This window comes from Hyperolius riggenbachi, chromosome 4, assembly GCF_040937935.1.
Source record: "Hyperolius riggenbachi isolate aHypRig1 chromosome 4, aHypRig1.pri, whole genome shotgun sequence".
Classification (NCBI taxonomy): domain Eukaryota; kingdom Metazoa; phylum Chordata; class Amphibia; order Anura; family Hyperoliidae; genus Hyperolius; species Hyperolius riggenbachi.
The window spans coordinates 241,539,856-241,557,340 of NC_090649.1; the positions used below are offsets into that span (position 1 = coordinate 241,539,856).

Genomic DNA, 17,485 nt, shown 5'->3' on the forward strand with positions numbered 1-17,485 from the left:
AGCAGGACACTTAACCGGATGTGCAGCTGTGTTTTTGTTACTACTGTGTGAGGGGATTTGTGTCCTCCTTTTTAAGACAGCAAGCAGCAACCCGGATAGGAATTGACTCTAAGTGTGTGGTGAGCGCGGTATCGTTTTGTAAGCTCACAGCAAGAAATAACACAAGTCTTTATTTATAGAAGGCCAAAAGTATGATTTGCATCCATTTCTAAAGCAAATTCACTATTCTATTTTGCCCCAAATGTTTAGCCTTTCCAATAAGTTGGCTAGCATCAGGATTTCCTCATGTTTTCATGTTAAATACTGATTTTGGAATTATTAGTTTTTGTTCTATAATTGTGGTGCAATGAATCTTAGCAGATGAAGGATCTGCTGTCTTAATAGCAAACCTGTGTCAAATGTATTAATTCAAATTTGTGTACAGATGTAGCTGATGATAAGAAATACTTGTCTGCTGTCTGTTTTCTTTTCCTTTTTTCATATAGGACAAGGACTGGTGGTTTCCCATGAAACACCTTTCCTGCCTTCAACTGTTATTTCTGCAATGCAAATGCACTGCAGAATGAAAAAATATATATACGACTGGTTGCTATAGTCAACAAGGACAAATTATTTTCACACACAAAGGCCCTGACTTATACTGTGCATACACGGCTTGATTCCCGCTCAATTCCGCAGGCAATTCTCTTATCTTCCGCTCGTTTTTCTTATCTTTTTCCATTGTCCTTAATGCGGAATCGTGCGCATAAACGATCGGGCAGAAGATCGGACATGTCGGAAATTATCTATCGAACCATCTAAATGGCTCAGAATCGAGCCATGTATTCCCCACTTTTGTATTGGCTATCTGAAAATCAGCACCCCTTTAATCTTATCATTCATTTTAGTGAGGCATAATTTAGAACTTAGGCTGATATGTCTTTCTATACATATATAAAAAGGCAATGTCAGAGTAAAGATAAACAACATTAAAGCTAGAGTTGCGACAATCATAAGATAGCACAGACCTTGAATACATATGTATGTTGAGCACAAATGCAACACTGATACCTTTGAAATCAATACATTATGGTAAAATAAAGCTTAACCAGCCGGGCGGTATGGACGAGCTCAGCTCGTCCATCACCGCCGGAGGCTGCCGCTCAGGCCCTGCTGGGCCGATTTTCATCAAATAAAAAGCAGCACACGCAGCCGGCACTTTGCCAGCCGCGTGTGCTGCCTGATCGCCGCCGGTCTGCGGCGATCCGCCGCGAGCAGCGGCGAAAGAGGGTCCCCCCAGCCGCCTGAGCCCTGCGCAGCCGGAACAAATAGTTCCGGCCAGCGCTAAGGGCTGGATCGGATGCGGCTGACGTCAGGACGTCGGCTGACGTCCATGACGTCACTCCGCTCGTCGCCATGGCGACGAAGTAAACAAAACACGGAAGGCCGCTCATTGCGGCCTTCCGTGTCATTTTTGGCCGCCGGATGCGATCAGAAGAACGCCTCCGGAGCGCCCTCTAGTGGGCTTTCATGCAGCCAACTTTCAGTTGGCTGCATGAAATAGTTTTTTTTTTATTTAAAAAAACCCTCCCACAGCCACCCTGGCGATCTTAATAGAACGCCAGGGTGGTTAATGCCTAACTACAAGCAAAACAGTATTTTAGTAGCACAGAAAAAAAAGTTTTCTGAGCATACAGACTCAAATTGTAACCATATACATAATAGAAAAGCACTTTCTGAAAGTGAAAATGTAAGAAGGGGTTATAAGGGTGAAACAAAAAAATAAAAAATAAAAATCAATCACTAATGAAAGGGAGAAACAGGGGAAGGGGATGAGAAGCAATTAAGGTGGGGTCAAAAAAATGTTGGACAGATATTCTAATGGCAATACTGAGTCCAGTTGGCCTTATATGAAACATGATTATCATTCTCAGTTGAAAGTGTTTTTTTTTTCTTTTTAGAAAGAGATGCTCTGGGCAGTAACATTCCTCTATTTTTCCTTTATACACACTGGATAGCTGAGGTAGCTATTTGAGGCCATCTCATATCAGACTCTAGCCAGTGCTCAGCTGCCTTCTTATGGCATAACAAATGCTTAAACAACAGCAATAAATGAGTTTATTGTTTCCCTACTAAAGCTGAATACCCACCTCGCGATGAAGAAAGATGGATCACAGCAATGTTGCACAATGACAAGTGCTCCCCAATCCATCCTCCTGCCAGTGGGTATGCGAAATATCAAGTGACGGTACACGAAGGGCATGAACGTCAAACGATTGCGTTACTTTGCGCGGGAGTCGTCGGGGTTCTTTAAGATACAATCCACCGTAATGGTCGTTATCACCGCACAATGCTAAACGACATTTACGCGATCACGTGCCTCTACTCACATCACAAGATTGCCGAAAACAAGTGCTTGTCGCTCATAAAAAAAAAAAATCACTGGTTGTTGAGAAAATAGTCTGAAAAAATGCGAGGTTGGTACCGGCCTTTAGCCTTCCCACCATTGCTCTTCTGTAGCCAAGCAGCATATCTGTATAATGATTGAACCTGGAAATGCAGTCGTGGCTATTGTACCCTAATACCTATGGATGACAGTTAGTGTGTGTGTGTGTGTGTGTGTGTGTGTGTGTGTGTGTGTGTGTGTGTGTGTGTGTGTGTGTGTGTGTGTGTGTGTGTGTGTGTGTGTACACCTTTACAATATCCTTTTTACTGAGATTTTTTCCTTCATATTTCAAGATGTGGTCTTTGTGTTATCTGATCTCCTTTGCTTCAACCTTGCAATAGCATACATAGCAATGGACTTACCATATCTGTCTTCGTAAGGGATGTTGACATAGTGGCTGGGGAATGAGCATCACTTTCTGGTTGCTCTGAAGTTATATCTGGATCTAAAAACAAAAAGTATAAATTCTAAATTGTATTAAAAGAACGTGTTTTATGGTGATTGTAAAATGTTAAAGAGACTCTGTAACAACATTTTGAGCCTTATTTCTTCTATCCTATATGTTCCTATAGCTGTTCTAATGTGCTCTGTCTTACTGCAGCCTTTCCTATTTGCACAGTGGCTGTGTTATCTCTGTTATATGATCTAATCTTCTCTCTTCTGTCAGCTCTGTTGGCTGAGGCTGGAATGTGTGGAATGTGCTGCACTGTTTGTCATTGGCAGAAGCTATACACGCCCTCTCCAGGCCCCCTCCACACTCTATATGACTCACACACTAAGCTACTCTCAGCGTATCAATTGCGAGGTCTTTTGTTTGTAAACACTGCATAAAAATGGCAATTACAAGCCAGGATTGCAGCATGGAGAGGCAGAAACAGCACAGAGGGGCCCAGGAGAACATAATGAATAGAATGGTATGCTTTTTATTGTAAGAATTTTACAGTACAGATTCTCTTTAAGGCAAGATATGAGGGCCATCTAGAAAGTCACAGCCATTTCACTTAATTAATGAAACATTTCATTGTTTTATTTATTTTTATTTTATTTTAGACACATGGGCCCATATGCAATTCACATCTAGCAAATAAAATGCATTTTAAATCCCCAGCAAGCAAGAAAATACTGAAAATAAATTTGATAGCAGTTTCAACTACTTTTTGGTACTCTTTCAATTGCAAAATACTGATAAGTTATTTTAATTACAAGATGAAAAATCATCTCCTAGGTCCTTATTCACTCCTAGGAGAAAAAGGTTTATCTTTGTTTGTTTAATCATTCATCTGATAAAAATAACTTTCCAGCACTCTGCAACTGAAATTGTACCAAACAGAAGGGGAAACATTACTAACAAAATCATTCTGAGTAATTTCTTGCTTGCTGGGGGCCTAAAAGGCATTTTACTAAAAAGGTGTGGAAATATCACCTAGGAGAAAAAGTGAATTGAATAAGGGACCGTTGTATCTTCTCTTCTGATTATTTCTCCATATATAATCACCTCCTTTATTCAAGCATTTATCATATCTTTTTACAAAGTTTTCAATCTCTTTGTTGTAGTAGTATCATACTCTTTGCTTATCATTTTGAGGGATTAGGGATGGGCTTCATGTTAACGCTACTGAACAAACAGTTACCGGCATTCTCCAGTTATGTGACATGCAGTACAGGGAGAGAAGAGATTAACCTGACAGATACTTGTTAAATTACACAGAAAGAAAGCCTTGCATAGCAGATAAAAGCAAACGAGCATTACTTTTTGGATGACCTTTTCATTATGTCATACTGATACAGATTAATACAGATAAATAACATTTTTGAAGTGCAAATGAACTGTTATATTTCCTGCTTTCTGGGATTCTAATTACAGCCCATTACCCAAAAGTTTAGACGCCGTGTAAAATGTAAATCATAATAAAAATAAACAAAATAAATAAAACATAAAAACTGAATATGATGAGATAGTTAACCCCCATATTTAATTAAAATAGTACGAAGACAACACAGCAACTATTTACATTTTTTTTATATTGTTTTTTGGAAGATATATTAAGTAGGCCTATGAGCTGTGAGATGCTCCACCAATAGTTTTTATTTATTTATGTTCTTCTACCATCAGACATTATTTTACAAGCATTACATTCAAAATTATGATTCTTTTTTTGGTGTTGATTCTAACATAGGGTTTAATTTATTTGCAGATTGTAACGATTGCGGAACTTTCTCCGTGATCAGTGCATAACCCGTGCGCTGATACGGCGGAAATTCTCCACAAGCGTATAATTGCAGGAACCCAGCAAAAGGTGCTACGCACCCATAGAGGGAAATTCCTGTCGGCAGATGGCGCTGAGGAATGCAGAGGAACCAATCCTCTGTACCCCCACAAATGCCAGACAGGAATTGTACGAAGCGCAGAACGCAATCGCAAGAGAAGCGATTGCGAATGAGAACGAGCAAAGGGACAGGTTGTATGTGTGTGCGCCAATCTAGTCACCACCCCAGGACAGCGCACACACAACAGCAGATACGAAACAGAAACGCAACCGCAAGAAAGGCGATTGCCAAAAGTGACACAAGGCAGATCAGAACAGAATACGAGGATAGCAAAGGCACAGCAAATCATACAATGAGGAGATACGGAAAATAACAAACGCTAACTGAACGCGAACACCGCACTCATTCGCAACAGTGCACGCGTTCATGCGCGGTCTCCACGTGATAAGCACAATAGAGACAAGCACGCCTAACTAACCATCGACAGACAAACATGTAACAGAGGACGCGAGCGCTTGCTTAACGGTTACCTCATCGAGCCTCCAGCAAGCGTTCGTAGCAGACAAGACAGACACACGAAAACAGGGACAAGCGAGAGATAGGATCCACAGCACTAGCGAAAGTGGCTAGCGTGATCCAGGAAGATAGAACAGAAGGATCCACAGTACTAGCGCAGGATGCTAGTGCGATCCAGGTACAGAGTAGCAGAACAGAAGGATCCACAGCACTAGCGCAGGATGCTAGTGCGATCCAGGGAGACAGAACAGAAGGATCCACAGCACTAGCGCAGGATGCTAGTGCGATCCAGGGAGACAGAACAGAAGGATCCACAGCACTAGCGAAAAGTGGCTAGCGCGATCCAAGGAGACAGAACAGAAGGATCCACAGCACTAGCGCAAGATGCTAGTGCGATCCAAGTGAGACAGATCAGAAGAGATAGCTGGTAGCAACCGCTGCACCAGCTATACTCCAAGAACAGAGATCAGAACGATTTCCTGTCGACCACCGCTGGGACAGGACAATCGCAACAGAACAAACAAAACAGATAAGCAATCCTAACTGCACTAGGGGAACCTGCCTAGCGCAGTTTCAGAAATTACTCTAAGCTGAACTTCAAACAAAGAGTAAGGCTGACACTCCTCCAGGAGTGTTTCACAGGAAGGAATCCTTATGACCAGCTAAGCATTGTGGGAAACACATAGTACTTATAGTACACGCCTCCAATGAATGTGGCCAGGCAATTTGCATGACAACGTATGCAAATTCCTCAGCAAGCACAAGCTGCAAAACTGACAGAAGCTCTCCTTTCCAGAGTCCTGCAGCATGCAAACCTAAACAATGGTCAAAAAGCTAAGCGGATTCTCACACAGATTATTCCATTATGATTTTATTCACATTTTACAGTGTTCCGGTGTTTTGGAAATGGGGTTGCATATATTCACATTTGTTTAATAAATGCATTTGCCCAGAAAATTGTCGACTTGGCTTTTAGAGCACCAAGAATTTTCATATCCCAGCCTGTTTTCATATACACTTTGCCCAGCACTACTGTGCCTAGAAGTACTGTGCACCAAATTCTTACTGAACATGAAATCAGTAGAAGACATTAGAAGGCATTACCAACTAATGGAGCAACACTCACCGCAATGAAATGGAATGCAATGCCACGGCTTCTAGTCCTTAGACAACGTGTTAATTTTTTGTATAGGTGAAATCAATGTCAGTACAAAGCTTCTTTCTAAAATAGCCAGCAATTATGCTCTGTAAGTAATGCCCACTGGTCTTGTGAACACTTGCTGTAATGTTCAAAATACACATTGTTTTTCAGAAAAGAGCTGCCTATTAATGTAATGTGAGATATTTACTGGCTTTCATAGAACTTACTTGTTGGGCAGTGGAAGCCTTTTTGCAACAATTAAGTCATTGGCTTCTTCAATAAGTAACACAAAATTACTCTAATTGACATATTTTTGCCGTTTAGTGCAACAATTTTGATACATTACATAAAACGTCTTAATGGACATATAAAGGTTTAATAGAATTCCTGTCCTCTATGATGGATAATGGAAATAGTAATCTAAAATAGAATATACAGTATTGTACACACAGTCAGACATCTATGCATTCAAATATAGCTCAGTTCTAAAGTAAAAGTTATTAAAAAAATCCTTTTCAAAGTCATACAGTGCTCACAAATTCACAGTGTTTTAGTACAAAACTATAAAATAAGTATGATATACAATAGACTATTTGCAATACTAATTTGCGCCACTATGGTTATGGTTTTCCCCATACGAAAAACTTTGGCACTAATTTTAATGGGAGGAGATTAACTTTGAAGGGTGCAAAAAAGCTTGTCTCACATTAAGCGAATTGGTTAAAAGCAAATATTTGGTATTTGAGAAAGAAATGGAAAGCAACACAATTTCTCTTGAGACTTATTAAAGTCATCCCCGATATAAAAAGAGAAACACGGAGCTCAATACCCACATTAACAAGTTGAATAAATAGTGATCTAGAGGGACTGAAAAATCCTTTGGTACAGGAGTTGGTGGTAGATAAGGCTGTGGCTTTGGATGGTGCTGTCCCCCTGTCCTCCAATGAGGTTCACCCACCTGCCATTAGGCCCCTTGGCATCCAATTCAGGAACATGTCTCAAAAGTTCCTCCCTTTTTATTAAATCCAAGTTTTCATACATTTGTATATCCTGTTGAGTGTTATATTGCTTGGCTTGATAGAGATGGAAGAGGTTAGACAAACCTAACTAGAGATAAATTATAGAAATAAATCATAGAGATAAATCATAGGAAGATCCAGGGATGGTCAGAAAATTTCACCGGAATACTGATCTCCATCTTTACAATCGGAAATGGATTTACTGCAGCTGTAATAGAAAATCGCCCTCAGAAATCAGTATTACGTGGAAATACAGCATAAACGCAACTCAAAATTTTAGCCAAATCGCAGACTTTGGAAGCATTGGACCAAACACAGGCTGCAGAGTTTTTCTTTAAAAATTCTTTGTGAAAATATCTTGCAATCATAGCATTACATTAGCAAGAGCTTTTCACATCACAATTAGAGATAGCCGAACGGTTCGACCGCAAACTTATTCGCGCAAACTTCGGTGGTTCGTGTTCGCGAACGACCGTGAACTTTATGGCGGTTCGACCCGCCTCCTATACTATATCAATAGGGTCAACTTTGACCCTGTACATCACAGTCAGCACGCACATTGTAGCCAATCAGGCTACACTCCCTCCTGGAGGCCCTCCCCCCTTATAAAAGGCAGGCAGCATCAGCCTTTTCACTCACTCATGTGGCTTCAGTAATTAGAGAAGGGAGACCTGCTGCAGAGAGAGCTATAGGGAAAGCTTAGTTAGGCTCTTGTAGCCTTGTTAGCTTGTTCCTTGCTGATTTTTATTGCTAAAAAAGCACCCCTCAACAGCTCTTTTGAGAGCTAATCTTCTTCTTGTGATCTATTTTTTTTTTGTGTGTGGCCCACTTCCATTATATACAGCCCTGTCAGTCAGTCGCAGCTGGCCTTTGGCCCCTTGGTGGTAATTCCTGCCACTGCCAGGCCCAGCACGTCCAGTGACTACCTTTGTGTGTGACCTGTTCACGGTACCTGTGTGTGTATGTGTGAAAGGTGCACATTTGTAATACCCAGCAGCACTGCATATACCTACCTTTTGTTCAGTGCACCCACCCACCTACGTGAGCGCACGCAGTGTGCTATTTAATACCACCAGTCACCGTACCTGTTCACGGTACGTGTGTGTGACAGGTGCACATTTGTAATACCCATCACTGCATATACCTACCTGTTGTTCAGTGCACCCACCTAACCATGTGAGCGCACGCAGTGTCATATTTAATACCACCAGTCACTGTACCTGTTCACGGTACGTGTGTGTGACAGGTGCACATTTGTAATACACATCACTGCATATACCTGCCTGTTGTTCAGTGCACCCACCTACCTACTTAAGCGCACGCAGTGTGATATTTAATACCACCAGTCACTGTACCTGTTCACGGTACGTGTATGTGACAGGTGCACATTTATAATACTCATCACTGCATATACCTACCTGTTGTTCAGTGCACCCACCTACCTACGTGAGCGCACGCCTTTCATGCTTTCCAGCCTGTTGAGGCACCCCCGTATAAAAAAACTCAAGGGGAATGAGCTGTACTGGGTGGCCACGCTACTAGACTCTTGGTATAGGCACAAAGTGGCAGAGATGTTTCCAAATCACATGAAGGCAGAAAGGATGCAGACCTTGCAGAAGCTGGAAACTATGCTTTATAATGCGCTTAAGGGCGATGTCACAGCACAATGCAATAAAGGTACCACTGCCAGTAATCCTTCTGCCATGTCCACGCAGGCAAGGACAGGATGCTCCAGTGATCTCATGGTAATGTCGGACATGCAGACATTCTTTGGTTCAACGCATCACCTTAGCCCTTCTGGATCCACCCTCCACCAACGTCTGGACCGGCAGGTAGCCGACTACCTGGCCTTAAGTGTGGTGAGCAGCGATGAACCCTTGGACTACTGGGTGTGCAGGCTTGACCTGTGGCCAGAGCTGTCACAATTTGCCATCCAACTTCTGTCTTGCACTCCCTCAAGCGTCCTGTCAGAAAGGACCTTCAGCGCAGCTAGAGGCATTGTCACTGAGAAGAGAAGTCGCCTAAGTCACAAAAGTGTTTAGTACCTCACCTTTTTCAAAATGAATGAGGCATGGATCCCGGAGGGCTACTGCCCGCCCGAAGACTAAGTCAGTCCCCGCACACAATATCTCTGCCTGCATGCCGTGTGACTGCCTGCCCCATTACTAAGTCGCTCCCCACACAGCATCTGTGCCTGCAGGCCGCTTGACTGCCTTCTCCGCCACCACCACAAAAACAACAGAAGTGTAGGAGCACCCATGCAAGAGGATATGGGGTATACCGTAGCTTTAAGATCACTGTACCGATGATCAAAAGATGCAGATCCAAGCGAAGCAGGCACCACCTTCAGTAATTTAGTAGCTCTTTATTGGAAAAGTCATAAAAAAGGACAAGTCATCGATAAAAATGGCTGTAGCTGCTGACAGCCTGCTGTTTCAAGCTCAGTAGCTCTTTCTTAAAGCTAGAAGCCATATACACAAACAGAGGAACAACTCCTCCTTAAATTAGAACTATACAAATAATTAACCAATCCGTTTAAAATCTTGCTGGCCAATGGGAGTGCTCAGAAGGGCTGTGGACCTGATGGGGAACTGAAAACAGTGACATCACCAAAAGTACGCCTCCCAGCCTTACTTCCACCCAGCGCATGCGTACACGGCTGTCTGAATGCGGAAAAACGCACGCATTATACGCGGAAAATCATCCAGACGTCAAAATTATGCATGCGCATAGGATAATCCGTACACGGAAAACCGTACGCGTCTAACGCGGAAAATCGTACTCACATGCGGAAATACAGCCACAAAAATAGCTGTGAGTAAGATTTACAAGTGTAACAGCGGCATGTAATAACACCTGAGGACCACCTACAAGGCCATCACAAAACTCAAAAATGTCACTGCAACCATGAGTGACACTGTGATATGGCAAATAAATGGTGTCCTCAGAACAGTCATTAACCGCCCATACTTACCACCATAAAACATGAAAGATGACAAAATATTGATTTTCCGCGTATAATGTTTGCGTTTTTCCGCATTCGGATGGCCGTATACGCATGCGCTGGGCGGAAGCAAGGCTGGGAGGTGTATCTTTGGTATTGTCACTTTTTTCAGTTCTCCATCAGGTCCACAGCCCTTCTGAGCGCTCCCATTGGCCAGCAAGATTTTAAACTGATTGGTTAATCCACTTGTATAGTTCCTATTTAAGGAGGAGTTGCTCCTCTGTTTGTGTATATGGCTTCTGGCTCTGAGAAAGAGCTACTGAGCTTGAAACAGCGGGAGGTCTGCCGCTACAGCCATTTTTATCAATTACTTGTAATTTTTTATGACTTTTCCAATAAAGAGCTACTAAGCTACTGAAGGTGGTGCTTTCTCTGCCACCACCAACAGGGTCCAGGACTCCAGGCAGGGTTTCTAAATTTTTAAGGCCGCTGATACTAATTTTTCTGGTGCCTGTACATGCCTGCCTAATTTTTCTGGCTGCACTGCAGCTGCAACAACAAAACAAAAGGCATGTAAAAGTGTCAATTCCCCTTTGTGATCGTTACCTTGCTGCGGTGAAGGGGCTTGTGTATCACAATTAAGCAATTACCGCCGGCTATATGAGTGTCTCAGGGGGGAGACACTCAATTCGATCAGCTGAACAGCCACTGTTGTTCTATCATTGAGCTACCACAGCTCAGCGACCATATGGGTTTGAAAACCGCCACGACCTCGCCATGGTGCGTACCAGTCCAGCACGGCCGTCACTACACAAACAGCTGTTTGCGGTGCGTTACACAGTGAGTTTGGTGTGTCAGTGTGAAGCAGTACTCTAATTACACTCCCTTATTGATGTATACACATGCAAGATGTTTTAAAGCACTTTAGGCCTCCAATTTAGCATGCAATCTGATTTCTGCCCTTAAAACACTGCTTTGCGTCAAATCCAAATTTTTCCCCGGAACTTTTGGCGTCTATCCCACTCATCCATGCCCCCCTCCAGGTGTTAGACCCCTTGAAACATCTTTTCCATCACTTTTGTGGCCAGCATAAATGTTTCTAGTTTTCAAAGTTTGCATCCCCATTGAAGTCTATTGCGGTTCGCGAAAGTTTGCAGGAACCAAACTGTTGCGGAAGCTCGCGTTCAAGGTTCACAAACTGAAAATCGGAGGTTCGAGCCATCTCTAATCACAATCACATCCTAAGGCCTGGAACCCACTAGCAGCCTTTTCTAGGTGCTTATGATTTGTAAAGCTCTTGATAATGTAATGCTATGGGGGATTTTTTTAAAAATCACATCCCACATTTATTTCAAAGATGCTATTTCTTTTTGCTATATTGCTATACAAATAAACTTTGATTACTTTTAGCGACACTTTTTTTTTTACAGTTTTTATTTTTTTGGGGGCAAAGAACTTGCATTCTTTCTGAACCACTTATACAGTTCAAAACTATTGACATATAAAATAACAACAAATTGAAGTGGATCTGCAAGCCAGGGTGTGCAGTACTTTGCTGGCATTGGATTACACCATTCATGTTTTAAAAAGCACCAAAAATGTTCCTCAGCATGAATGCTGGCAGAAACCAATAACTGTAATTGGTTGAATGCACTGCAAATTAGTGATGAATCTGTGACAAATTTGTATTGCAATATATCTTTCTAAAAAGGTCTTAGTAGGAAATTTCTGGAAAGCAGCATGGACTGCACGCTCAGATGGACGTAACAGTTATTCCATTATAAATATGGCAGTGCCTAACTCTTCTCTTTTTTCATTATACTCTCAATGAATGTCTGTTTTTTGAGCATCGTACAAAGCTAATATACTACTCTTAGGCTCCTTAGGTGTCCATTGCATTCCATTACACCAGACAATGTAATTCCATTATTATTATTTCGCATTTATATAGCGCCAACATCTTTGCTGTACAGAGTATATTGTCTTGTCACTAATTGTCCCTTGAAGGGGCTTACAATCTAGTCGCATCCCAACTTGATGCAATTATATGTCTGTGGTATAATCACATTGGCGAATAACCGCTGTGGCATGGTAGCAGGGCCGTTTCTTTCCCCGTTCAGCCGGTTCTGCTGAACGGGGCGCCGATGAGAGTGACAGATTGGGGGGCGCCAGGCCGTCCCTGTGGTCGCCGCCGCTGCTCCCCCCCCTGCAGGCGCCTCACTCAGACCTCGATCAGGCGGCGACCAATCGTGCGGGAGCTAGGACCCAGCGCCCGCACTGATATGCGGAAGTGACATCACTTCCGCATATAGAGCGGGTACGTCCGGCGCCCGCTCGTACTGGTCGAGTCGCCGCTGATTCTGAGGTCTGCAAGGTGAGGGGGGAGCGGGAGCGGTGGCGGCGGCTGGGGGGCTCCCTGTCACGCACTGCCTAAAGGGTCTCCCTGTCACTCACTGCCTAAAGGCGCTCCCTGTCACTTTCTAAAGGGTCTCCCTGTCACTCACTAGCTAAAGGGGCTCCCTGTCACTCACTTCCTAAAGGGACTCCCTGTCACTCACTTCCTAAAAGGGCTCCCTGTCACTCACTTCCTAAAGGGGCTCCCTGTCACTCACTTCCTAAAGGGGCTCCCTGTCACTCACTGCCTAAAGGGTCTCTCTGTCACTCACTGCCTAAAGGGGCTCCCTGTCACTCACTTCCTAAAGGGACTCCCTGTCACTCACTAGCTAAAGGGGCTCCCTGTCACTCACTAGCTAAAGGGGCTCCCTGTCCCTCACTAGCTAAAAGGGGCTCCCTGTCACTCACTTCCTAAAGGGACTCCCTGTCACTCACTTCCTAAAGGGGCTCCCTGTCACTCACTTCCTAAAGGGACTCCCTGTCACTCACTAGCTAAAGGGGCTCCCTGTCACTCACTTCCTAAAGGGGCTCCCTGTCACTCACTGCCTAAAGGGGCTCCCTTTCACTCACTGCCTAAAGGGGCTCCCTTTCACTCACTGCCTAAAGGGGCTCCCTGTCACTCACTGCCTAAAGGGTCTCCCTGTCACTCACTGCCTAAAGGGGCTCCCTGTCACTCACTTCCTAAAGGGGCTCCCTGTCACTCACTGCCTAAAGGGTCTCCCTGTCACTCACTGCCTAAAGGGGCTCCCTGTCACTCACTGCCTAAAGGGGCTCCCTGTCACTCACTTCCTAAAGGGGCTCCCTGTCACTCACTTCCTAAAGGGGCTCCCTGTCACTCACTTCCTAAAGGGTCTCCCTGTCACTCACTGCCTAAAGGGGCTCCCTGTCACTCACTGCCTAAAGGGGCTCCCTGTCACTCACTTCCTAAAGGGGCTCCCTGTCACTCACTGCCTAAAGGGGCTCCCTTTCACTCACTGCCTAAAGGGGCTCCCTTTCACTCACTGCCTAAAGGGGCTCCCTGTCACTCACTGCCTAAAGGGTCTCCCTGTCACTCACTGCCTAAAGGGGCTCCCTGTCACTCACTTCCTAAAGGGGCTCCCTGTCACTCACTGCCTAAAGGGTCTCCCTGTCACTCACTGCCTAAAGGGGCTCCCTGTCACTCACTGCCTAAAGGGGCTCCCTGTCACTCACTTCCTAAAGGGGCTCCCTGTCACTCACTGCCTAAAGGGGCTCCCTGTCACTCACTTCCTAAAGGGGCTCCCTGTCACTCACTTCCTAAAGGGTCTCCCTGTCACTCACTGCCTAAAGGGTCTCCCTGTCACTCACTGCCTAAAGGGGCTCCCTGTCACTCACTTCCTAAAGGGGCTCCCTGTCACTCACTGCCTAAAGGGTCTCCCTGTCACTCACTGCCTAAAGGGTCTCCCTGTCACTCGCTGCCTAAAGGGGCTCCCTGTCACTCACTGCCTAAAGGGGCTCCCTGTCACTCACTGCCTAAAGGGGGTCCAGGCTGGCTACATGTACTGGGGACACTGGCTGTTTGTCATTATTTACTGGTGAAAAGCTGTCTCTTATTATGTGCATTTACTGGTGAAAAGCTGTCTCTTATTATGTGCATTTACTGGTGAAAAGCGGTCTCTTATTATGTGCATTTACTGGTGAAAAGCGGTCTCTTATTATGTGCATTTACTGGTGAAAAGCGGTCTCTTATGTGCATTTACTGGTGAAAAGCGGTCTCTTATTATGTGCATTTACTGGTGAAAAGCGGTCTCTTATTATGTGTATTTACTGGTGAAAAGCGGTCTCTTATGTGCATTTACTGGTGAAAAGCGGTCTCTTATTATGTGCATTTACTGGTGAAAAGCGGTCTCTTATTATGTGCATTTACTGGTGAAAAGCAGTCTCTTATGTGCATTTAATGGTGAAAAGCGGTCTCTTATTATGTGCATTTACTGGTGAAAAGCTGTCTGTCATTACGTGCATTTACTGGTGAAACGCTGTCTCTTATGTGCATTTAGTGGGGAAATTTTGTCAGTAAAAATAATCTTTTGTCAGTAAATTTTTAGGTATTTGTCAGTAAAAAATTACGAGAAAGGTTGGCAACACTGGCAGGCTGTGCGGCGCAATGGGAAAGATACAGGCAGCCTACCTCACGCTTGGGCTTGGCGGGGGGAGGAGCCGACGACAGCAAACGAGAGTAGGGTGGCCACAGGCAGCCATAAATACACAGTGTGTGACTGCGTCGCACTCGCAGAGCCTCTCAACCTGAGTCAGTCTAGCAGACTGGCAGGCAGCCAAAGCCAGCCAGGAGCAAGCCCATGGAAGAGGGGTAGGAATGGAGTATCACATGCATACGTAAAGAGGTGGAAGGTGTGGGTGTGATTAGGCAGGACATGGGTGTGGTTATGTGGTTGGGCATGGTTAATTTAACCACTCCCATAGGCGCCAGAGAAAATCTTGCACCCAGGTGCCAGGCACCCCAGGCTCACCCCTGTGTGCAGCAGCAGTGTGCCGCGGAGCCCAGCCCCAGAAGGTGGAGTCTTTTTGGCCAGTTGGACTCGGGCTCCTCGCTGCCACTGCTGCTAGTGTGTGCCTTGGCCCTTGCCCTTGCTGCCGCTGCCTGCTAGCACCTCCATGGTCCCCCGCCCTGACCCCCACCGATCCTGGCCCGGCGCCTTCTTCCAGTTCCACCTACCATGAGATGGACCTCATGGTAAATAGGCAGTAAGGCAGGCAGTCTATGTACTGCACTGCCTCTCTCTTTCTGATGTGGCTACTGGGGAAGGGGGAGGGGGGCGCTCTTTTTTCCCTGGGCTGGTGGTCAGAACCCACCATGGTGATGGTCTAACAGTGTGACTCCCTGGCTGGGGGTAGGGGGGCACTCTTTTTGCCCTGGGCTGGTGGTCAGAATTTTTTGACTCTCGAACTGGGTGAAATTTAGCCTAGAAACTGCCCTGCATGGTAGGTTCTGCTGGGATTAGGCACAGCATGCGGTGTATTTACAGGGCATGTTTACAGTGGCAGTAAAGCATAATTTCAATAGTACTCTATGCTTCACTGTACATGTCGCATCACACTTCTAATGTATGATCTTTTTGGCACCATTGCATTGCGATCTTTTTACAACACAATGTGTATAATGTGAAAGGAGCCCTAAACAATGGTTTCTATCTGTGTTTTTATTATCGTACTACAGTGCACAGCAATTGAGGAGCTTTGTGGTGGTCCAAAAGGTACATAATTCATATAAGTCATTACGTCCAGAATATGTCCATAAAGCATATGAATGCATTACTTCTGAACACTTGCTGAAACATGCATATTGTTCCTTTATGCATTTACAGGTAGGAGATCCAGTACAGAATTAAAATACAGGCATCTGGGCCCGCTGCAATTGTGAATATCATTAGCTTTATAGCCTACTGTCAGTGATAGCTTGAAAATAAACACTTGCATAATATGATTTGCACAAAAAATTCTGTGAAAAAGCTACCTCACTTTCCCAGACAAGATTAAAATTGCTTGTGAAAAGAAGTTGTTTTTGTTGTTTATTTATCATTGGTCTGACATTCTTTTCACTTTAGTTAGTGTTTTAGTTGTAAGGGCATTCTTAATGTAACACCATATAATGTGCTGTTATTGTTATGTTATGTACTGCTGCCTTTAGAGGGCATAGTTCCTTTAAGACTGCAGAGAATTCTGGAAGAGAGGCTGGAGTGAGCAGAGGCTGCTGGGAGCTGAGGTGTGGCTGGTGTGCCTAGAGCCTGGGAGTGAGGTCTGGAGTGACTGGGACTGGATCTTCAGGCCTAAATCCATAGGACTGGCTTCCATTTGATTGCTGAGTGTGAAGAAGGGATCCTGTGACACAGATTTGCTGCACCCTGAGCTGAATCTTGCTGCTGGATCTTGGTGAAAGGATACAGCTGCCGGACCAGAACTGTGTGAACCTGTGAGGTTGGTGGAGTCTGGATTGTACAAGCCGCGTGGACTTCAGAAGGAACCATTTTAGCTGGATTACAAAGTTTGTGAATCTCAATCTCCTCAAAACTTCTGCCTGTGAGTTCTGCACCTGCTGAGTGACCATTATCAGGGACTGGCCCTGCACCTCATGGTAGGAACCATCTTTGCAGTGATAGAGGGGCATTAACCTTGCTGAGAGGTTTGGGAGTCATACCACTCCTCTTACAACAAACTGTGGACAGTGTATGTCAGGACTGTTTGCCATAGCCTGCCATTCTGAACTGTAGCCTGGTTAACCTGTCCCCTCTCACATCACTGGCATCTATGCTGTTGTTGCTGAGTGCATCAGGAGTCTTCTTGCTGCTGCACCTTCTTCACAAGGCGCCCAACTGTGCACATAATGTTCCTTAAAGGGGTACCCCGAGTGCAACTGCACTATAGCCCACTGGCCAGTCGGGAGTTAAATAAGATTGTGCTACTGATTGCATTGTCTTAAGTTTGTTTCTTTGCTATGGTTGTGCGTCTTTCGCCAGTGTAGTGTGCACTCCTTTAAAGTGACACTGGAGGGGCGCAAGAGGTTACTACCGTGTGTTGATTGCAGTTTATTAAGCTTGTCCCTTTGCTGCGGTGCGTTCTGTGCCAGTCTAGTGTACACTTGTTTCGAGTGACACTGGAGGGGCGCAGGAGGTGGCTACCTTGGACATACACTTTCTATGCACTTTGAATGTGTGAAGCGTATTACTGTTACTGTTATGATCTTGCTGAGTTAACAAGTGTTTGATTAGTGCTATATTTTCTATTGCTTACTTCACCCCATTAGA

The 17,485-nt window shown here is 44.6% G+C and overlaps 1 protein-coding gene across 2 annotated transcripts in view; it reads right to left on the bottom strand.

The window, feature by feature from the left end:
• IMPG1 (interphotoreceptor matrix proteoglycan 1) overlaps positions 1 to 17,485 on the bottom strand; it is a 538,528-nt gene that overhangs the window by 286,404 nt on the left and 234,639 nt on the right. For both annotated transcript variants that reach the window (XM_068281513.1, XM_068281514.1), the window contains exon 11: positions 2,788 to 2,870. In XM_068281513.1, the coding sequence (XP_068137614.1) occupies positions 2,788 to 2,870 (83 nt within the window). The remainder of the gene's footprint in view (positions 1 to 2,787; positions 2,871 to 17,485) is intronic.